The 24,400-nt window shown below is 44.2% G+C and overlaps 1 protein-coding gene across 4 annotated transcripts in view; it reads right to left on the bottom strand.

The window, feature by feature from the left end:
• Nucleotides 1–24,400, bottom strand: part of CEP295 (centrosomal protein 295) — a 627,693-nt gene that overhangs the window by 552,102 nt on the left and 51,191 nt on the right. For all 4 annotated transcript variants that reach the window (XM_078656965.1, XM_078656962.1, XM_078656963.1 and 1 more), the window contains 3 exons: nt 22,732–22,856; nt 20,192–20,285; nt 19,279–19,395 (listed from right to left, as the gene is read on the bottom strand). In XM_078656965.1, coding sequence (XP_078513091.1) covers nt 19,279–19,395; nt 20,192–20,285; nt 22,732–22,856 — 336 coding nt within the window. The remainder of the gene's footprint in view (nt 1–19,278; nt 19,396–20,191; nt 20,286–22,731; nt 22,857–24,400) is intronic.

Below are 24,400 nucleotides of genomic sequence, written 5' to 3'. Positions count from 1 at the left end.
AGTGTGTGTAATTATGTGGAGTGTAATTATGTGGCACTAAGTGGTATTTGGAATGTATGTTGCATTGAGTGCAGTGTAATTATGTAGCGTGTAATTATGTAGCACTGAGTGGTATTTGGAATGTATGTTGCATTGAGCGCAGTGTAATTATGTGGCATGTAATTATGTGGCACTGAGTGGTATTTGGAATGTATGTTGCATTGATTGCAGTGTGTGTACTTATGTGGCGTGTATTTGGAGTGTATGTTGAGCGCAGTGTAATTATGTAATTATGTAGCATATGATTATGTGGCACTGAGTGGTATTGTGTGGAATGTGTTGCATTCAGTAGAGTAATTATGTGGTGTGTAATTATGTGGTACTGAGTGTTATTTGGCGTGTATGTTGCATTGTGTGCAGTGTAATTATGTTGCATATAACTATGTGGCACTGAGTGGTATTTGGAGTGTATGTTGCATTGAGTGCAGTGATGTGGTGTGTAATTATGTGGCATTGAGTGGTATTTGGAGTGTATGTGACATTGAGTGCAGTGTAATTATGTGGTGTGTAATTATGTGACACTGAGTGGTATATGGAGTGTAAGTTGCATGGAGTGCTGTGTAATTATGTGGCACTGAGTGGGATTTGGAGTGTATGTTGCATTGAGCGCAGTGTAATTATGTGGCGTGTAATTATGTGGCACTGAGTGGGATTTGGAGTGTAGTAATTATGTGGCACTGATTGGTATTTGGAGTGTATGGTGCATTGAGTGCAGTGTAATTATGTGGAGTGTAATTATGTGGCACTAAGTGGTATTTGGAGTTTATGTTGCATTGAGTGCAGTGTAATTATGTGGCACTGAGTAGTATTTGGAGTGTATGTTGCATTGAGTGCAGTGTAATTATGTTGCATATAACTTATGTGGCACTGAGTGGTATTTGGAGTGTATGTTGCATTAGAGTGCTGTGTAATTATGTGGGCGTGCACATCTAAAAGAACCATGTCTTTAGCAGTCTCTCAAAGCTGGTTAGCTCACCGCAGGCCCTAATGTTCTGTACAATTAGTTTGGAAAAGTGGCAACAGCGTTGCCATATACGAGGCATGAGAACCAGAAAAGAACAGAGATTGGCACATGTCACAGGGGTTTCACTCCCATATAAGCCTGCCGAAATCATACACACACACACCAGATATAGGAGTCAAAGTGGGTGGCGACCTTCTGGCCTAATGTCAAGAAAGATGGTGGTGGGGTCAAGCCGGCGATGAGAGATATATATTATATATATGAGAGAGAAAGAGAGAGAGAATTGTCAAGCAGCTTACAAGACATTTTACCAGCAGACAGGTAAAGAAAACGACAAAACAAACTGGGAACTCAAGTAAACTTAGGTCGGGGGCTGGAAAGAATATGGCACAAATTACCGAGATATGCAGAAAAGAAACATCCGATTGGGATGCAGCACTATCTAAAAGGGTAATTACTGTACAGTATAGCCTTTTCGGTCCCATTACAGGAGAACAGTCCGAGGACTCAAATAGGATACAACCAATAAGAGAACAATGCAGCCACTAACGTCGATTGCTCCTAAAAGGTGGACAGCATCTCCAAGCCATGAGCAGGTGTTCCGTCGGCAGAGTAACTATTCCCGACTCGATATTCAAAGGCATGGCGGTAGGAGGAAGACGACGAAACAACTGCCTAACAATGCAAGTATTATAAAGTGACGGTAGAAACAGACACGGTATTTGTACACAAGTAGGTCGACACGATTAATGAAGAATAGAGGTTACAAAACTCTAACAATAATGTTCACGCAATAAAAAGTTTCATTTTTCCGGTATCTCCTGGTATAATGTAAGGGGCGAGAGTCACTGTGTAAACATCTTACTGCAGTCTCACAAAACCTCGACCTGCACCAACACAAAGCTGCACGCGGTACAAAGACAAGCACACCGCCCTTGAACAAATAATTATAACAGTGGAAGCACTGCAAAGAATCCGAAAAACATGGGCTCAGTTTATTCAAAGACCCATAGACGATAGGCCCTGGTACCTTGCCGATCTTATTATCCACAACTTCTTTTCAGACACTTTTTTTGGTTCGAGTAAGCCACACTATCACCTTTACGATTCTACCGCCCATGACCCAGAGGCCTCGGCTCATCGAAGACTTCCCCACTTCGGAACTCAGTAGTAACAAGTATTAAAGCAAGCTGTATAATTAAGACAGTCCCAGTAATCATAAAATAAAAGCACAAACTATTTACTTCTGTAAATAAAGTATAATAAAAAAGAAACCTTAGATGACACGTTTCCAAAACTGCAACACTTCTTTAATGACTCAGTGCATCTAAAACAAGCTGGAGGAGCACGTCGTCTTCTGGAGACGTGCGCGTTCACAGACCATAATCGGCTCGTGCACAGGCCAGTAGCCGCTCGTTCACAGCTCTATCTCCCTTGCCAGTTAGCACAGTGACTATAGAACTCGCTGGCGGGAGCGCTTCGCGCTCCAACACCAGCTCGACCTAAAAATGAAGACCCGCTTATATTGTCTATAATAAACTTCAACGCTAACATTGTTCTTCTGCAACTCTTCCTAATCCCTTTAGATACAAATTTATGAATGTAACCACCCAGCAGACCAGAGGAATCGAAGACCCATCTAACCCGGTGGTTACAGCTTCTCTGCATGTTCATATGTTCATATTGATGAATATTTCCTTCAAATGTATCTTTCTTTCTTTTAATAACTTCGGACATGCACATAGAATATGTGATAGGTATTCATGTTTGTAATTGGTGCTAGTCTTTGCAGGAGGGAATCAGATCCTTTCTTTCCCATATACCAAAGCGTAAATTCACAATTTTTTTTTTTTTTTTTTAATTGTTGAGAAATGTGCTGATAAATAAACCTGAGGTTTCCTGATGCCATATGAAATAATGACCGTCCACGAATCACTTTTTTTTTTTAAACTTTAATGCAATAATGTCAACTCATCATTTAACATGTTTTCAGTTCATTTCAATGTACATGAATATTCTGTAAACAGTGTACACGGGAAAATAAATATAAGCAGATTCTAGTTTCTTCCAAAAAGATTAATAATGATTAAGTTTTACTGCAAATACAAACCAGGTTCATCTCTTACATCAGCAACTGTTTAAAGTCTATTAGTTCTTCCTTGTCGGACATCTTCCTCAGGTGTTTTCTAATTTGTAGACACTGACATGGGCCACCTTGGATTTTGCATCTTAAAAAATACTCTAGCTCCAATGTGCCAGTTTTGATTAGGATTGCCTAGAATATGATGATAATCAGCACTAACTTTTTTTTTTTAAATTGAAAAAACCTTTATTAGTGACAAAAGAATAGGATAAACAGCATACTGCCTACATCCACAATAGGGCCGGCATTGCGATACTACAATCGCCTAGCTGATCTGGCGGTTAGGTAAGGGAGTACACAGCAAGCCGCCTACAACCCCACCGGGCCGGCCACGTCAATTTGAATGTCAGATGGTAAGGACAGTAATATCCTTGCATTTCTTATTAACAAACAACAACTGCGATGCAATGTGACACAATCATGACCACAAACATGTTATAAGTAAAGCATGTGTGTTTAAAGTGCTGGTGCAGTCCAGTCAGGTAAATATGGGGTAGCTTGACAAGGTATTCTTTATTTCTCCAATAAGCAAGGGTGTTTGCGAGGGTGGTAGGCCCGTCTTACGGGTAGTGATCATTTATTATGGTGCCTAGGCGTGTGTGTCAGTAGCATGCTCCAGTAAGTAGGTTTGCAAGGACCCCAGATATCTTTCGGTCGTGATGACGGGGGCTGGAGTTCAGCGTACGTTTGCAATTGTTCTTGGCATTAAAAAAGGTCTTAGAGCCAGTCTGAACTTCGGCACCCTGCCTCTGCCCCATCTACAGGCAACTCTCCTCTTGGCGAGAAGAAGCGCAAGGGAAATGTATTACGCATTTTAGCAGCGAGGGGTTCAGTGTATCCCAATAGAGCAGTGAGTGGGTCTGTAGGAATGTGCAGGCCTGTCATAAGATCCAGAGCGGCCAGGACCTCCGCCCAGTAACTCTGTATGGGGAGGCAATTCCAGGCCACGTGCTTGAAGTCGGCCTCTTCGCTGCCGCAACGACTGAAATGGTCATTGTCCCGAAGTTTCAGTCGGAACATGCGTGCTGGTGTGTAGTACAAACGATGGACATATTTGTAATGTATTAATCTAAATCTACTGCTGGTAGATATCTCACCCGTTTGGCTGCAACATTAAGTCCATTGTTCGTCCGCGATGGTGTGTCCCAGCTCCTCCTCCCACCTGAGCTTGGACAAAGGAGGGTCATGTTCCCTGTTGGTCTGTACAGTTCGGTATAATAGTGAGAGTACATGCGCAGGAGCATCTTGCTGCAGTAGTACATGCAGTGGGAGCAAAACTGGAGGCTCAAGAGGAAAAGTGGGTGTGATGGCCTTCACATTTTGACGGAGCCTAATGTTGTAAAAGCGCTCCAGGGGGGTGGGTTCTATATCTTTAAAGAATTTGAATTGAATTGAATTGATGATTTGTAAAGCGCGTTGGCTACCCAGGGGCGTCCCAGCGCTATAGAAAAGAGTGAGTTGGGCTGGAGAGGCTGGAGTAAGAGAAGCGGAGTGAAAAGTTAGATTGGAATTTTGCTGAAGAGCCAAGTTTTTAATAGTTTACGGAAGGTGAGAAGGTTAGGTTCTGATCTGATAGGGAGGGGAAGGGAGTTCCAGATCCTAGCCAGGTTGTAAGAAAGCGAGCGGCCTCCACATCTGGCCTTCCTAATGCGTGGTACTGAGGCGAGGTGGGAGGTTGTAGACCTGAGTGGGCGGGAGGGTAGATAGGCTTTCATCAGGGGGGAGTTAATAGAGGGATAACGCTAGTGCTGAATTTCCCTCCTGTGTAAAGGTGTCCCCAGGTGTGAATGGAAAGTTTGCGGAATAGCCGACGGCAGCCTCCCTCTTGCGTGACCGGGATATCTCGTCGTCCAGAAAGAGGTAGGAGTGGGGAATATATGAGTGTGCATTGGGTGTACTCGGCAATGTCGTGCCATGCAGTAAGAGTGCATTGGACAGTGGTATTTGCCAATTGCTTTGTGACAGCAGGTATACTGAGATACGCAGCGCATGAGGTGGGGGACCATATAGCCGTCTTCTATTGCCAATTAGGGCATGTAGGGGGTGTTTCATCCAATATACAGCATAATGCACTTGCGCGCAGCGAAAATACAATTCCATATCCGGTATCGCAAATCCGCCCATATCGAAAGGGCGAGTGAGTGTATTCCAACGTAATCCGGCCTGTTTACCTCCCCATGTAAGTCGTATGAGCTGGGTTCTGATAGCTGCACAAAAATGACGGCTAGGGGAACAGGGGATATTCACAAATAAGTATAGGAGCTTGGGTAGGATAACCATTTTAATGATGGCAGCTCTGCCAGCCTCGATAGGGGCATCGCAATCCATCTTGTAACTTTTTCAGTTATGGAGTCCAGCGCCCGTCCATAGTTGGACCGCATCAGCTCCTCGCGGTCGCAAGAGATTATTATGCCCTGGTAGGTGAAGCTGTCGCTGCACCACTTGAGGGGAAAGTCTGGTTTAAATGGTGTGGTAGCGTCAGTGAGGGGGTATATCTGGGACGTGCTCCAATTGATATTGTTTCCTGACAACTGCCCAAAGAGAATGAATAGTCATAGTATGGGATTCAGACTTAGTTACGGGTTGCGTAAGTATTAGGTGAGGTCATCTGCGTATAAGGAGATGAGGATCTGTCGTTCTGGGTATATGATGGCATGGTCTAGGTAGTGCTGGCGAATTTTTGCAGCTAGAGGTTCAAAAACCAGGGCAAAGAGGAGAGGGGAAAGAAGACACCCCTGTCGTGCGCCTCTTGCCAGCGGAAAGGAGGAAGAGTGCAAGCCATTAACCAGTACGGTGGCGCAGACACCTGTATATAATAATTTAATCCATGCCAGAAATAGGAAAGGAAATCCCATGCGCTCCAATACAAAAGACAAGTAGTCCCACTCTAAGGAGGCAAATACCTTAGTGGCATCAACGAAAATAGCGGCCGCGTTCTCCTCAGGATCTATGTCGTAAGTACCTAAGTTATGGGCCGTGCTTCGTATTGGGACAAAACCCGATTGGTCCAGGAGGATCAATACTGGCATAAAGGGACTGATGCAATTCGCAATCAGCTTTGCTAGGATCTTAGCATCTACATTAATTAGTGACAAGGGTCTATACGAATCTACTTGTGTGTGGGGTTTACCGGGTTTGGGCAATGAGACTATTAATGCTTCCCGCATTGTACGGTGTAGGATGCCAGTTTCCTGTGCTTCCTCAAAGACGTGTCGCAATATCGGGATGAGTAGATGACGATATGTTTTATAGAACTCGGCTGGTAGGCCATCCGGCCCCAGAGTCTTGCCAGATTGCAGTTGTATGATTGCTGAAAGTATCTCCTCGTCCTCATGGTGTGCCAAAAGGAACTCTCTCTGGCTGTTTCCTAACCAAGCTATGGCAGTGTCTTCGTCTATCGGGGAATGTCGGTGAGTGGAATATAGAGATTTGTAAAATCTTTTGAACGCATCGAGGATGCTCGAGGAGTTTCTGTGAGTTTGGTCGTCCTCATCCACTATCTCTTGCACATTATTGGTGAAACGTGGAGGTCGAATGGCAGAGGCTTGTGCGTGTCCCGGTCTTTCCCCCTCCCCATACCTACGGGCCCTGTGATATTTCCCTCTGAATTTGCATTCCCGTTCAGCTGTTTCCTGGCATTCAGTGAGCAGGGTGCATATATGCGATTGCAATGCTGGGGAAGGTGTGGGTTGTAAAGTGAGTTTGGCCTTCTTTATGTCAGATTCTAGTTTCCGAAGCGTGGTGCGGATATCTTTTAATACTCCCCCCGCTTTTTGCTAGGCAGACACCCCATATGGTGACTTTGAAAGCCTCCCAAATCGTAGAATAGTGAGGGACCGAGCCATTGTTTCTGAGGAAAAAGTCTGAGATCTCTTGTTCTACTTCAGCCTTAAAAACAGGGTCAAGTAGCGATTGTGGATTTAGGCACCATGAAATATACGGGGGCACGTCTTGTGGAGGTGTGAGAGTTAGTAGCACAGGAGAGTGGTCTGAGTATGTTCGGGGGTGGTATGATGTATGTGTGGCCCAGGTTACCAGTCCTTTATCTATTAGCCAGTAATCTATCCGTGACCAGGACGAATGTACAGAGGAGTGGCAGGATTCCTGTCGGGCTCAGGGATGGCGAGTTCTCTAGGGGTCTATAAGATCATGGTCTTCAGTTATGCTTTTAAGAGCCGCTTGTGCATTTGTATAATGGTGTGGTTGTGGGTGCGACCTATCCTGATTTGGGTATATGGGGACGTTGAAATCCCCTCCCCATTGTAAATGTGTGGAGCATATGTCTTGTATCCTTTCCCACAATACCCGAAAAAATTCCGGGTCATCAGTGTTAGGCCAATAGCAAGATACCAGAGTAACAGATTGCGTGGAAAGCCTTCCCCATAGAATGGTATATCGCCCGTGTTGGTCCGAGTAGGAACCCATGGGGGTGTAGGGGATTGCGTGTTTCACCAGGGTGCCTTGTGCATATGACAAGTAGCAGGAGAAGCCTCTAGGTCTCGCCCATCATGTTGCAAATGTAGGGGGGCGAGCCAGGGCGTAGATGTGTTTCCTGGAGCATAGACAGTGGATGTTGTGGCAGTCTAGGTATGCTAGTATATGACGGCGCTTACGCGGGTTTCCCAGGCCTCGCACGTTCCATGTCAAAAAGTTATATTGGAGCACTATAGAATTGGATTCCATCGTGTATTTGGGATTTGAAACTGTAGTACATCACAGGTTATGTGGTCTTGGAGGACTACATCAATAAGAGTGGTCATAGTCATGCAGTGCAAAAATGTAATGAAGAAAATATCCCTCATGCCCTCCCCCCTCCCACAACAGCAACCCCAACGTGCCGTACCATGTACCTCCCCCCTCCCTAACAGTCCCATGCGTCCTAGTCCCAACTGGGGACAGTAAGGTAAGTTCTTTAACAAGTTCAAGTTATAGGGTTCACCTGGTAAGGTAATAGCCAGAGGGTGACCAGTTCCTCAACGCTGCAGCGAGGGCGTTCGGGTGCAATAATAGAGGTCCATCGAAGCGTGGCAGGTAGTGCAAATTACAGCCCAGTCCGTTCTGTGCCTTGAGTAGAAGAATAGTTGGTTGGGGTGTACAGGATGCGAAATGTTCATATTGAGGCTGCAACATGTGGAAAGAAGAAGAGGCATCTCTGTACAAAGTCAGTGCCTCGCATCACGTCTCAAGGGGTCCCTCAATCCGCACAAAAGTGGGGTGTAAATAGCAGAACAGCAGGGATCTGTTCACCAGCATCCCAAAGTTCGACCACATGTGTTGGGCCACCGAGAGTGAGGTCTGGGCCCATACAGAATCAAGATCCAAGCGCGAGAGCGAACGTCGTTTGGGCCCATTGGTTGCCAATGTTAGACAGTAGATGACTGTAGGATGGACAGCTTAATTTCTTTTTTATTAAATTGAAGCCATATATGAGATTTTGGGCTTTGGCTCTCCTTGCTAGAAACTGATGCTTGTAACTCACATTTCAAACCCTGGTTCACCCTGAATGGCCTTCCAGCCAGAGCCTGCAGCCTATTTTCGCAGTGACCGATCACCATAGAAACTATTGGCCTCCCGACAGTCCAAACTGAGGGTTTTGTTTGGCTGAAATTGAGGTCGAAGTGTCTGAAAGTTTTGAATCCGAGCGGGATTGGGGTAAGCTAGCCCCAACTGTGTTGAGGATTGCTCCCAAGTATGGTTCAAGTTGAAGAGGTTGAAGGTGAGACTTGGGGGCATTGATGGTAAACTTCAATTTGTGGAGCAGATCTACTGTTAGCTGTATGTGTTGCTGACACTGCTGATGGGTCTTGATTAGCTAATCATCCAAGTATGCGTCTAAATAGATGTGCTGCTACTACTGCTGCTAGGCACTCTGTAAATGCCCTTGGTGCGGTATTGACACCGAAGGGGAGAACCTTAAATTGGTTGTGTTTTCCTGTATCACAATCCTGAGGTATTTGCGATGAGCAGGATGAACGGGTATATGGAAATGAGCGTCCTTTAGGTCCAGAGTGGCCATAAAGTAACCCATCTGTAGAAGTGGAATTACATCTTGTAGAGTGACCATGTGAAAGTGTTCTGATAGGATGTAGTGTTTGAGAGGACTGAGATCTAGGATTGGTCTCAGTGACCCTTCTTTGGAACTAAAAAGTACAGGGAATAAACTCATGTGCCTTGCTGATGATGATGAACTGGTTCTATAGTACTCTTGAGCCGAAGGGCTTGGACCTCTTGTTTCAGAAGTGTTAGGTGATCTTGTGATAATCTGCGATTGCGAGGTGGGATGTTCGGTGGTGTGGTAATGAGCTCCAGACAGAAGCCATGTTGGATAATGGCTAGTATCTATTGTTCTGTTGCGATTGTCTTCCCCCAACAGGTGTTGTGTGATCGAGGTGAAGGGGGAATTGGTTGTGGGGGTAGGTTGGGGCCGTGACTGATTGGGAGCAGAGGTTGCACCACATGTCGAACCACCCCTGCCTCTTCCTCTGAGGCTAATGTGTGTTATTGCCTCTACAGGAGCCATTGTAAAACCATTTAGTGTAGGTGGATTGTCCCTGCTTCTACTGCAAAGTGGCGGAATTTGTGGCAAAGGATTTGTATCCACCCTTATAGCCAGGGCGGCGAAAGGAACCATGAAGTGTAGGAGTCTGTAGGTCTCCCATTGCTTTCGCAGTGTCAGTATCTTTTTTTCATCTTGTATAAAGTGGAGTCCACATGAGGGCCAAATAAATGTTCCTTATCAAAAGGCATGTTCAGAACCGCCTGTTGAACCTCGGGTTTAAAACCGGAGCACCTGAACCAGGCATGTCTCCTAAGCAGTATGCTGGTGTTAATGCCCCTAGTGGCTGTTTCTGCTGCATCGAAGACACATCTGATGGAACTATTAGTGATGGCTGTAAGAAAATAGGTCATTAGTTGTGTGAAAAACCCTTATACGAACATTTGGTCCACCTCCTCAGGTTCTGAACCAATAAAAAAGGTTAAGAAAACCACCTATCCCTCTGTTTTTGTGCCCTCATAACCTCACGACTGCCCACGCAGCCACAGTGCTGTTTCGATGTCGGGCGCCCTGTTTGCTATGGGGAACCTCCGGTTTGCAAAGGCACTGCAGGCTTGGGGACGAAGGTCTTCTAGGTGCGACCACCACTTAGTCCAAGGCAACTTTGGAGGTACCGCCCTGAATATTGTCACAACTTACGGCCCGAATACGAACGACCCTGGATTTGTTGCAAACATCTGGGCCAAGCTGGCGCCCTCACGCCCATGGCAGTCATATGGGGTGGAGATTTCAAAACATGCTTAGACCACTCCCTTAGAGAAGGTATGAAAGAATATGCAATGACCGATATCTGGCGCATGCGACACCCACATTAGAAAGAGGGCACCTGCACGTCCACAACTCACAATACATGGTCCCAAATTGACTTCTGGATAGCCACACAGGAGATCTGCACGTGGACCACATATATTGCACACATGCCCAAGATGCTGTCGGATCATGCACCTGTGAACTTGGAACTCGCTATTCCCACGCATACACCCAGGCAGTTTACATGAAGATTACAACAAAGCGTGCTCCTTGACCAGGTATTCCGGTCCGAACTACACCAGGCCATTGTGGATTTTTTTTTTTTTAAACACAACACAGGCACTGCGAGTAGTGCAAGAACACTATGGGAGTCCTTCAAGGTCGCGATCAGAGGTCACTGTATAGGTAAACATGCTGGGATCCTAAAAGATAACCAGCAGCAGTTGACCAGGATTGAAAGACTTTAAACAGTTAGAAACAGAATTTACGGCAACACAAGATCCCAAGTTACTGGCAGACATCAGACAGAAAGTAGATACATGCCATGACTTCGCAGAGGATGAGATCAAGTATATTTCGCGTAGACATAATGATCGTAACTACAGGGAGGGAGGAAGACCGGGACGAGCGCTATCCAATAGATTAAGCCCCCGAACACACATCTACCTACATTACTCAAATCACGAACATGCACGGTCAACCTGTGTACGACAACACATCGATACTTGACTGCTTTTCAGCATATTACACTGATCTCAATTCTGCACGATCGGACACGATCCCTGATTAAATACACCAATATTTAGAGGATGGTGCACTGGGATGGCTGTCCGATGCACAACGGGATTATTTTAGTCACCATATCACTGAGGACGAGATAAAGGATGCGATTAATTCTCTCCCAAACAATAAAGCCCCTGGCTCGGATGGACTCCTGGGGAGTTCTATAAAGAATACAGGGACTTACTGATCCCACACCTGGCTGAGATATAGGAGGAGGCCTACGAGGAGGGTGTGCTGCCGGCATCTCTACGTGAGGTGCTGCTGATTACCCTCCCCAAGCCGTACAAGGACCCAGTGAAATGCGAATCTTATTGACCTCTGTCCTTAATTAATATAGATGCAAACATCTTGGCTAAAAGTATTGCCACGAGGATACAGCCATTACTAAGTAAATTGGTACTGCCAGATCAAGCTAGTTTTATACCCACAAGATCTACTACGCAAAATCTGAAGACTATATTTGCGCTGTTCCACCACATAAACACAGAATTGCCTGCTGCTGTGGCCCTTTTAGATGCTGCAAAAACATTGGACTCGGTGGAATGGGCATTTATGTTCACAGTACTGAGCAGGATGGGTTTTCCTGAACCATTTCTGCACTGGATAGCGCTGCTGTATTCGGAGCCCAGTGCACGCATAAGAATTAATGGCAAAACATCTGACCCGATCAGGATAGGCCGTGGGGCTAGACAGGGTGCCCACTTTCGCCGCTCCTCTTTACACTAGCGTTAGAACCCCGGGCATGTCAAATAAGGCAAAAACATGCAGAAACTGCACTACAGTTCCAACTGCATCTAATCAGTATATCAATGTATGCTGATGACATAGTTCTCTATGTCCGGCACCCAGACACCAACCTAAACACTCATTAGAGAATATATCCAATTTAAAAGATACTCAGACTCAGTATAAATTGGGATAAGTCAGTGGTGATGCCATTAACCCCTATAACGTTACAGCCCACTCTGGATTACCCTCTGAAATGGTAGACCGAACCTGTGGAATATCTTGGCATATGGGTTCACAGAGATCCAGACACGGTGATAAGCGAGAACTATGGTAGAGCCATGTCCAAACTGGAGGATCAGATAGAGAGGTGGATTAAATTACTGCTTCTGTTAGCAGACAGAAAAGCCATATAAAAGATGATAGTGCTACCAAGATTCCTCAACCTCTTTATGATTATACCAATATGGCTTACTCAATCGATATTCATTAAATTGCGTGCGGCCATGTTACGACTCACGTGGGCAGGAAAACAGGCGAGAGTGGGCTGGAGAGATCTGACTAAACCATACACACAAGGTGGTTTCGGAGCACCAGATTTGCAACTATATTTTTACTGTGCGCAGGCGCAGCATGCACATTACTGGTTACACCCACATGGCCACATACCACATATAGCGGTCGAACAAGACAGTGTGAAGCCGACTCCTCTGATTCCCTATATATCGGACCTGAGTCGATCAGTCCCAAGAACGGGAATCCACCCTGTACACTGCACATCAATGGCTTGGCATATGATAGCCAAACTGGCATTGAAACTTCCAGTGTATGCGCCGGCACTGCCGATGTCACATCACCCGCACATAACGGTAATGCAAGAAAAGAAAATGATGTCTTTACTAGGAGAAATGGGCCTACGCATGATGAGTGATACATTTCCACCTGGGCAATTTATATCACAGACTGATATCTTCCTCAGCGCGCATCGCACACCTCTGAAAATATTTGCGTACTAGCGCCTGCGAATGGCAAAGAGGGAATTATACCCTTCATTTTCAGACGAACCACAGACACTCTATACCCTACAGATACTGCGGACGTTGCCTACACACCGGCGTTTAGTAACACGCCTGTACACTGAGGCCCAGAGAGAACAGGACAATGTTCAAAATAAACCACTACGGAGATGGGAAGAGGCAACTGGTAATTCTATCACACAGGAGGACTGGGACTTCAGCTGTGTGTAGATGCAGCTGCTAACACCAAATTGTAATTTGCGTATAATACACTTTAAATTTATACATCAAGAATATTATACACCGGCGAAACTCCACAAATATGGGCGGAAAGCAGACGATAACTGTCATAGGTGCAGCGCAAATAGTACGAAACTTCTTACACATGGCATGGGCATGTCCCCAGCTTTAAAAGTACTGGACAGAAGTGACGGATGCACTGACTCTTATGCTGTCACAGCAAATACCTAATCAGCTGCTGGTTCGTCTGCTTGGGGTGAACAAGCTCCGGCTGGCCCGGAGACGTACGTTCCTGGCTGTGGCATTGTTGCTAGTCAAAAGACGTATAGCCCTACGCTGGGGGAGCAGGAGCCCATCGAAGTATCAAAATTGGGGAGCTGACATGACATATTGCAAAGAGAAGCCCGAGACATATTCCGAATAATTGCAGCAGGCCTCGAGACCTAGGGATTTTTGGGAACAATTTGTGCAATATGTTCGCTCTACAAAAAATGATGTTTGACTGTATAATGCAGTAGATTAGTAGTGTTCAAGTGTGTATTTTCTCTGTACCAGACAGGATGAGAGGCAATATGTAGACTGGGGAGTGTTGTAGTATGGTGCATGTTATCCCGAGAGTCGTGGGATTTGATGGGTGTAGCCACTAGGTGTTTAGATATGTAATGCATTAGGGAACATGTTCATGGTGCCGATGTTTATGTTAACCAGTGAAATGCCTTTGTACGCGGTCAGTTGTGGATTGCTGGTATCATTATTGCGCATGTTTGCATGGTCATCTTTCTGCTGACCTGAATAATTAAAAAAAATGTAAAAACACGTTTACAAGGGACTTACAGGTGACCTAGAGTTGTTCCAATTGGGGGTACAAAGGTACAGTTTTAGGAAAGAACACAGGTGTTGGGGCATGGTCAGCAGGTTCCCAGCACACACTCAGTCAAGTTGGCATCAGGTATCTGGCAAAAGGTTAGGGGGTAACCATGCTAAAAGGGACACTTTTCTACTTGATGGTCATGACCAACCTGTTGCTTTTATTAGCCAAACGTTACTCCCCAAGGAACAGCATTGGAGTGCCATTGAGAGGGAAGCCTTAGCTGTGGTATGGTCCCTGAAGAAGCATAGGCCATACTTGTTTGGCTCTCACTTCCTTGTTTAAACTGACCACAGGCCTCCCTGATGGCTAATTCAAATGAAAGGTGAAAACCCCAAACTGCTGAGGTGGTCCATTTCCCTACAGGTTATGGACTTTACAGTGGAACACAGTCCTGGCACTGGCCCTTCCAAAGCAGATGGCCTTTCAGGTTCTTCCACATAGAAGATTAAGACTCTCTTGGGAAAGGTTAGTTTCATCCTCTTTCGATTAGGGTGGGTTATGTGAGAAAAGTCTCCCTTTTTGACATGGCCACCTGTAGGGAGCTGACTCTGTGCACACTATACCTCATTTTGGTATAGTATATACAGAGTCCAGTTCAACCCCAAAAGTAGGGAGAGGTAAAAGTAGATTGCACCTTACTCTCCATTTGTGGTAGTGTGGGCGAGCAGTAAGGCTTTATCAGATGGTAGTGTTAAGCATTTGTTGTAAACACCCAATCAGCAAATGCTGTCACACACTCAAAGACTGAATTCAGACCAATTTTGTTTGCATAAAATATTATTAAGTTCCTTTATTTCTGGAACAGTTAAGTGAAATAAATGCTTTGCAAAATGATGTGTTATTATGTGCTTACAATTGAATGTAGGTTCAAATGCAGCTTGTTTGAAATACAGGTAAGTTAAGGATTCAAAATTACTTTTTAGATAACTTTTTTCTACTCAGTGTGATATGCCTAGATATCACACTGGGACCTTTCCTAGTGAAAAGGTAAGTAAAATCAGTTTTGCACAATTGTTATTTTTCTGGTTTCCATACAAATCAATTCCACACTTAGAACATTTTCAGAGAAAAAAAGTCAATAGGTTCCTATGGAGAGGAATGAAGTTAACAGTTAAAATCAGTCTTTGGGATTGAACTTCTGGTGTTAGAACATGGGTTCCCCCAGGGTCAAGGATGCACTATTGTTACACCCTCAGCAGCACTAGAGCGGCCGGGTGCTGAGGCCCAATGTTATCCAATGAGGGATAGGGGGCCTCGGGGTTGGTGGCTGCTCACGAGCAGGCCACACAGTTGTGGGAGCAATGCTCCTGGTGTTAGGCTCAGGGCAAAGGGAGATCCGGTTTAACACACAAAGTGCACCCGCAGCGGCGCAGGGGCAGGGTACGGTTTTAGCGTTGGGTGCCATGTTGTTTTCAATGGGGATTTTTGGTTTCGGTTTTTAGTTGCAGGCTAGGTCCAGGAAGACTTCCACGAGGACTCAACAGCTGGACAGGCAAGTTGGAGGGCTCGGGGACATGGGTGCACCTTGGGTTCTTTTCTCCAGGGCACAGAGCGGCTGGATGCAAGGGTGTCTTTTGAGGTCGGGTTTCACCTTACCGGGCCACTCGCTGTGGGGGGATTGAGGGTCTCCGTGCAGGCGACGTCGGGGAGTCCTGGAGGGGTCAACCCATGGTGGACTCGGACTCTGGAGTGCTGGGGGACATCGCTGGGATTGGTGGGCCACTCGGGCCGCAGGCGACGGGTGCAGTGGTGGTTCAAGGAGTCAAATTTATTTGTCCTCAGCAGGCTCAGTAGCCCCTCCTCCCAATAGACCCTGTGGGTACCACTGACCTCTCCGTTTTCCAGGGTAGCAGCTTGCTGCCTCAGGCTTTCAAGAGTGGGACAATCCTGCTGTCCAATGCACAGATTTTCCCTAGACGGTCCCCTGGGCCTAAGAGTTCAACATGTTAAGGGTCAAGCTCCATGGGCTCAGTTACCCCTGTGGTGTCCAAGTCCTCTCCCCGAGGAGAGGGGTCCTGATCCTTTTGCTGTTAAGAAGCTGGTTTCCCAGTCTTCTTACCTTTTGTCTTTGAAGGTTGGGCCATACTTTCAGGCACCAACACTTTTTTTTCACCCTGCTTTTGGCTCTGTACTCTAGTCTTGACACACACAATCTCAGGGATGTCCAGCAGTACTGCATGGGTTTTTAGTTCAACCTCAGCCCATGCTGAGGTTTCTAGGTCATTACCAAGAAGAAATGCAGCTGGAAGCTTTGGAGAGACCACTGCCTGTTTCTGGCCACCTGGAGACTGACTACACCAGGAGTAGCTGTAGGACTAGGGAGCTTCTTGTTAGGACAAGTAGCATCTCTAGTTAAGTGTCCCAACTTCTTACAGTTGTTACACCAGGCCTTTAAAGGATCAACGTTTTTCCCTGTGTCTATTATTGGACTGGGAGGAGGTTTGGGTCCCACCACCCTGTGCAGGCTGTTGGGGCCCTTTTGAAGACTCAGAATGTATATCTTGGGGATTCTCACCACCTTTTTGTGACCCCTTTCTTTTGGTCACCCCCTGTGGCTGTTTTTGTCACCCTTGTCTTCACCCAGTGGTCTACCTTCTTTCCCAATTCTTGGGGAGAAATTAGACCTAGGTCTTCCAAATGCTGATGTAACTTTTCATTAGTGCGATTACTCAAAATATGTTCTTTCATAAACAAGTTGTAAAGTTCATTGAAATCATGCACATTATTTCCAGTCGATCAACCATCCAATGTCTTAACTGAGTAGTCAACTAAGTCAATCCAGGACTGATTTTGGGGTTTGTGAGTCCACTGAATCTAATTCTATATTCCTCAGATGTGAGTCCAAAGCCCTCTATCAGAGTACTCTTCATGAAGTCATAAGATCCAGCATCTGCCCTGGAAGGGTCAGGAGTCTGTCTCTGCAGTTACCAGAGAACAGTCCCAAAGGAGTGCCCCCCCCCCCCGCCCAGTGTGATTTCTTCACTTTTCTCATTTCACAATTCCTCTGAAAGGCTGTGAACCATTTTGTGATATCATCACTCTACATATTTAGGGACAATCCCTTTGGGGATTTTAGGACCATAAGACTGCTATTTATCCTTATTGAGTAAATTGCTGCCACCATTGATGGGGCTAAGCCCATCTCTGCTCTCTCTTTCTCCAGAACCAGGAGTCTGGTCTCTAGGTCCAACCTTGCTAAAGGGTTGTCCTCCTCAATGTACCCAGTAGCACCTGATCCACCTATGTGGGCTCTAGGTGCTGAGAGGTTTATTATTGGGGTCAGGGCCACTGGGACCCTTTCTCCCTAAGAAGTGGGGGAGGGGAGTTGGAAGGTATCGTCATCCCCTCCATCTTCTTCCCCTTCTGAGAGGGCTTCACCATTCTCAGAGAGATGGGCCTTAGCATACCCTGCCAACAGCTCCTGGAGCTTTAGTTTGGAGGGATGTGACCCCATGACTATATGTTTGAGCTTCCATAGAGACCTTAACTCACAAAATTCTTAGGGGAGATAAGGTGTGAGGTCGAGCTCCTCAACCTGGTTCTTTATGCCATTGTGGTTATCTTCACTAACAGCTGGGTTCTTGTTAAGAGACATTGTTAAAAACAACTTTCTAACCCCTCTTATCCTGCACCACAACACGCAGTGTGTGAGTGTAAAGGTACAGGGCCTCTAAGGGTGGCACAATAAGTGCTGCCCTTAGAGCCCTTCCCTGGTCACAGTGCCCTGGGTACCTGTAGTACCATTTACCAGGGGCTGACCTGGGGCCATAGAGTGCCAATTGGGTTTTGTCTTCAATGCAGTTTTAGAGAAATAACATAGGCTCTGGGTACCTGACCTGACAGGAGCCCAGGGAACACTGAGACAAAGTACATCAGCAGTTCAGCAAAAAGTGGGGGCAACCATGCAAAAAGAGGGCACTTTCTTACATACTAGGAACCTGGGCAGCAGGGACCCAGTACTCTACAGTCAAAGTTGCATTAAAAGCCAGGCAAAACACTATTTTCTCACACAATTCATGTTTTCCTCCATATGATAACATTTCCTAAATTGCGTTGGTTTAATTTTTGAAAACTGTAAAAATTCATAACTAGAAAAGTATTCGCCCGATTCCGATGATCTTGTATGTAGTATGTAAATGTAGTGTATTTTGTAAAGCGCACAGCTGCCCCGACGGGGCGTCCCGGCGCTGTATAACGCTGTGGAACCCTTCCTGGCTCTCCATGTGAGATGCCCATCCTGGGCACCTCCAAGGTGAAGCCAGGCATCCCAGTGTTGTAGGTGCCGTTGTGGAGATTAAGCAAGCTATTGCCCAGAGTTGCAGCGTGGGACCCATGATTAGAGTAGGCGCCGAGGCGAGAATTATCAAGTCCGCGGACATTGAGCCCAAGGCCCTGCCGCGTCGGGACTTGAACCCTGGTCCAGGGCCTGATCTCTGCTTCAGAGTCTGCCGCTCTAACCAGTGTGCCACACTTCTCCCCTTCTTTTAGATCTTGGTATCTAAATTTATATAAAAGTATGTGTTATTTAACAAAAATGGTGTTGAATTTCTTTATTGAGAGTGTGTGTCTCATTTACTGCCTTTGTGTATGCAATAAATGCTTAGCACAACCCTCTGATATGCCCAACTGCTCGCCCCAACTACCACAAAAGAGAGCATTTGGGATGGCATTTGTGCCTCTGTTATTCCTTTGGGGTTTGCCTGTTGAATTTCTTTATTGAGAGTGTGTGTCTCATTTACTGCCTTTGTGTATGCAATAAATGCTTAGCACAACCCTCTGATATGCCCAACTGCTCGCCCCAACTACCACAAAAGAGAGCATTTGGGATGGCATTTGTGTGTTATTCCTTTGGGGTTTGCCTGGACTATTTATATAGTGTACCTCTTTTTAGTCCACTAAATAAAAGCCAGCTTTCTACAGACTTTCTAACCCATTCTCTCTACACAAACTCCTCCAAGTGACCTGTCCTCTGCATTTATTGATAATCATTAAACACATGCATTTATTTGTATTTGCAATTAACTACATTTGCACTACAATAAATTCTGTGGAAAGTATTTCATTTACTTACCCAACATGGATCAGAAACTATGCAGTACAATAACATGACATGACATTGTGGCCAGAAACCTTTCTGCAAGAAAATTACAGCATACTTAGTTATACTGGAACCCAGCGCAAAAAACACACCTGTTTAGTGTCCATTTCTCGGTCTACATAAGGCTCCAGAAAGTGGTAATGAGTTCCTGAAAAACTGTTCACGTCATAGGTTTTTGCAGCAGCAACTTTCTTCGCTTCTTGAAATATCTAAGAAAAAACAAGGATGGATAAGAAGGACAAGCTAATTTAGAAAAACAATGCAGAAAAAAAACATTACCAACCGCTACTCCACAGCAAAATATTCCTATAGCCTGTAACCATCAAATGGGGTACAACATCTTCACACAAGAAATACATCAAGAGCATCTATAATAAATGAGAAATGTGTACTGAAAGAAGCATATTTTATGGCATACCCATTAACATCGATGAAACTGAGACAACTGCATATTTCAAAAATGGTAACGAAAAAGACTGTGCTGGTTGTTCAGCCTTTGCATCCCTCTCGCCATCTTGGATACTGATACCACCTCATTTAAAAGGCCTACTATAAACAGCTCTTCATAGTCTCAACTAGCATTTCCTCAGTTTTCCATTTATATCATTGCTACACAGACTTGAAAAGACCCGACAAGGTTAACATCAAATAGACAAAACACACGCAGCAAGATGAAGTAGATTTTCTCCTCATAAGAGACACTTGAAATAGGAAAGGAAGAATCAGCATGGACATCCTACATTGCTGAAAACTGTTTCACCCACATATGCGCAATAAGCACTTTTGCACGAAAACCTAGACAGTACAAGTGGTAGAAGATAGTAGGGACACAGAGAGTCAAGCACCCAGGGTCAGTTAGTTCAATAGACTAAGGTTGCCAGAATTAGAAACTGGTCTGCCATAATGAGCACAATCCAAATGTTTCCGTTTGCAACGAAACAAACTAAGCAAGACTGAAAAGGGAAAAAAACTATTTATGTCAGTCATTTTGTGTTGGACACTCACCTCAAAGGGTTCTGGGGGAGGAGGGGGAAGGCTTGCAATGTTAGCAGCTCGTTCTTTTTCAATATCAAGAGCTTTCTTTCTTATTCTTATGTGCCTTTAGGACAAATACATTAAAGTTCAAATTAAAAATATATTGAGTTTGCATACATGATGGTCTAGCAACCAATTAAATACTTTTCACCATAAGAAGTCCAGAAACTAAGTCTTGAAAATAAAAACCCAAATGATGCATAGAGTTCTTCAACAGCCAGCCAGCCAATCTTAACCACTCTCCTTATTTTACCATCGATATGGGGTGCAGTGGGGGCAACTTTTGGAAAGCATGTAAGCCCTAACTTAGAAGACATGATGCGGTTGTGCAGTTTTTACCAGAGCAAGCCAGCAGAGGTTTTGCAGAGCTGATTTCTAAAATTTGATTCGTGGCCTTAGGAGTCTTTTTTTATTTTTTATGTTTTAGGTGTGTAAATAATGGGATGGAACATCAGTTTGATGCATTGGTCAATAACAAGGGTCAGATGTACAAAAATCTAGAATTACAATTTCCTATTTGCAATTCTTACTGAATCGTAATTCCGGATATAAGAAAACATACATCTTTAAAACAGTGATTCCTAATGGGTCGAAAATCAACCTACCTCAGGTAATGAGGTAGGTCCAGGGCACGACTCAGGGGTACATGGCATCCACCCACTATTTTCACAGGGAGGTCAATGTACACCCTGCAAGAAGTGAGCCCCACTGTAATATGCTGAACTTGTCTCAGTGTCATTTTCAGACACCGGGACACATTCAGCAGTGCCTGCACATTGTCTGCTTTCGTTTAGAGCAGCAACATTGTCTGCTTTTGTTTTGAACAGCAATATGCGGGAGGGGGCTTTCAGATTCCAGCTAGGCCCATAGCAAATGGCCAAATGTAAGGGGCCATCAGGGAGCCTTTTATTTGAGTATCTTGGCTGGCAGCTAACTGAGCCTCACACCTAGATTCAAATGCAAGGGAGGGGAAACAAAGGCACACAGCTTGTTGTTATCACTTCACAAACACTTAGGAGAGGCATGCTTTATTCTTTTTTCAATCCCTGAATATAAGAGATATGGATGTACTTACTGTAAGAAAGTCAGGTGTGTTGATCTGTTCCAGTATTTACAAAAATAACAATTTAAAGATTGCTACTTTGGTTTATTTCTTTTATAGCACTACTCTTCCCAACGCACGATGTCACAGCGCTTTACATCACACGTACATATTATACATTAAGAATAAATTCTATAAATGTGTAAAATGTACAAGATATGTTACATAAGACAACGAGGCTTACAAAGTGTAGGAGTCACGTCATTTATAGCTTGATGTGTTATATTAGAAGAATTACAATTTATGAACTGCGAGTAACAAAAGGATCTCTATGTTAAAAGCAGCAACTCATTTACCTAGCTGCATAAAAAAAAATCTGTCATCCGCATGTTAGATGATGTGGTTTGCAGGAGACACATTAATCCTCAACATTACTTTGATACAAAACTGGGACTAGAGAAAACACAGGTCTCTCCAGCAAATGCTTTACCCTAGAAAGTTATCTTACTAGTATTATTGTTCCCTGGGATTTACTGGGTACACAAAGACTTCTGCTACAGATGCCTTAACCCCATAAGATATTTTAAAATGCAGACTTTGCAACCAATAAAGCAGAATAGATTTACTGCTACATTTATCCGTGTTGCCAACTTTTTTGTGGCAAAATAAAATAAATTAAAAAACAAATTGTGTCCCACATTTTGTATCAGGTTTGCGTCACTTTTTTGGCACAACCCAGATGCAAAATCTAATTTGTTAAATCTCATAATGCGCTCAAATGGACTCATGATAGGCCTGCAAAATGTGTATGAAGTGTTAAGATCTGATGTCACTTCTTGTGGTGTCACTTCCTGTGAGGTCATGGGTTGTGATATCACTTCCTGTGATGTCGCACTGTGATGCCACATGCCATGACGTCACTTGCATACTGCCTAACTTGGTTAGTCCCCCCAGTTCTTTCTTTAGGACTTGTGCCCGGGGTAGGTCGCAATTTGTGTCCGAATTAGGAATCACAGCCATCAAAGGGATGGCGACCTGCTGAAATCAGCAGACCCCCATGTCTGTGTTAGCTTTTATTTATTTATCTTTAAATATTAATGCAGCACATTTTCCTTAAAGGTAAACGGGGGACTGCAGTTAAGGAGACCTTTTACTAAGTTTTTTTTTTCCAGGTGGAAGTTTGTTGCTTCTACTAATGCATTAAGCTGTGGGTTAAAGGAAAGCTATGCAACTTTTCTGATGGCTTCACTTGGAGAGCGCAGGTCAAACAGAACAGCAAGGTTTTTTTTTACTTGTGGCACAAAGGATCATGACTTTGTTTATGTTAACAGCCAAGTAATTTTTATCAATGTTGCGTACTGCCAAGTTCTTGCTTCCTTCAGGAATCAGCTGCAAAAACATGCTTCGGCAAAAACACCTTTCTGGATGTTTCAGAACGCTAAGTATGTTTTGTGTAAAATTACTGTACCAGTTTTGCTCTTTCAGTTGACTCTCTCTTTTATGCTTCAGTTCCTTCAGAGCTTCTCTATGCCGCTTCTCTGCCCTTTCATTGCACACTACCACTTGTTTTGCGATTGCCTCCAAATCAGGGGCCTTTTGAAAAATAGGTAAAAACATATGCACAAGTCGTAAGTCTCACTAATATAGTCAGTACACCAATACAGCCAATGCAACATTTCAGCCATGGATGATCAGAACATTGCTTTAGAGAGGAAGTGTGTTTGCAACCTCAACAATCTGCAAGCTATCCATTTTCAAAAAATAATTAAGTAGCAACACACATGGCATAAAAAAACAAAAAAAAATACAATAGGTTATTACTTCTGCTAAAATATTTTAAACAAAACTGAAAAAATTAGCGAAATAATAGATTAACATCGGTGTTGTAACTGACATACAAATGCATTCTAATGATTTCCATGCATTAAGTATATTAAACATTTCCAGTTCAGCTAAATAAATAAAACAAACCTTAACCCCTTCGACGCTGATGACGAGCTCAGCTCGTCATGAGGTACACCTCTCGTACGCTCATGACGAGCTGAGCTTGTCATGAACGCATAGGTTTCGGTTTGCGCTTAGCGCACAGCGGAAATAAGTGCCGCACCGATGGTGTTAAGAACTGAACCATGATGCAGCAAATCTTATTATCATGCACATTCAGCAAAAGATTTTAAGGGTTTGGAAAAACACTGTGCATAATAAAATATATTTGACTAAAAGCTAAAGAAGCGATAAAAAAAAGCCATTGTAGAAAAATGTGAATAATACTATCACTCGTATGACTGCAGAATGTACACAAACACAAAGCTACCCTAAACCCATTCCATATCAAATGACGACATATACTGCACACAACACCTAAAGTAACCAGACTGCTATTTTGCATACATAGTTTTAATCGGATATCGCTGGGGACTACTAAATACATGGGCCTTGATCATGAGTTTAGGTACTATTGAACACACCTGATAAAGATACCACATATTTTGTTATTTATCAAGTGCAATAATTAACACGTATTACGAGTTGGTGGGGAATGACATGCCGTTTTTAGTGTTTAATACACCAACATCAGTATGCTATCGTAAATACTATATGCTTTCCCCCGGTAAATTTCAGCAGATTTAACCTGCCACAATTTAATGAAGGAGAGGTATTTAATGCATCCGATAATTATCGGATGCATTAAATACCTACCGACTTGTAATTCCAACCTGTGCATAAACAGGGGTTACGCAAAGGTCAAAATGCACAGACCTAAAATCATGCTCATGGTGTTCCAGATAATTATGTTATGCTTACGTAGGGTTAATTAAATAAAGTTATCTATTTCTCACTCTCATTGATTCATAAAGGTATACCTCAATTAGTGTGTAGTCAAGAACTAAGGCAAGCTGGTATCACCTGCGCACAACATTGCTAAAATGACAATCATTCAAGTCACCCCAGTTTCGTTCACTAGAGATCTTGAAAGCACAGCAAGGAGTACGGTAGGACATGTAATACTGAATATCATATCTGAATAACTATCAAGAGGTTATATTATGCTTATTTGCACAGCACGCATATCACCCAAAAAGGTATCCTGATTCCCAGGGATGGTGGTGCAGTCTTGCCTTAAGCCTATAGGAAGA

Source organism: Lissotriton helveticus, chromosome 8 (genome assembly GCF_964261635.1).
Source record: "Lissotriton helveticus chromosome 8, aLisHel1.1, whole genome shotgun sequence".
NCBI lineage: Eukaryota > Metazoa > Chordata > Amphibia > Caudata > Salamandridae > Lissotriton > Lissotriton helveticus.
Note: the sequence above shows the minus strand (reverse complement) of the source record. Positions and strands in the feature narration are given on the sequence as shown.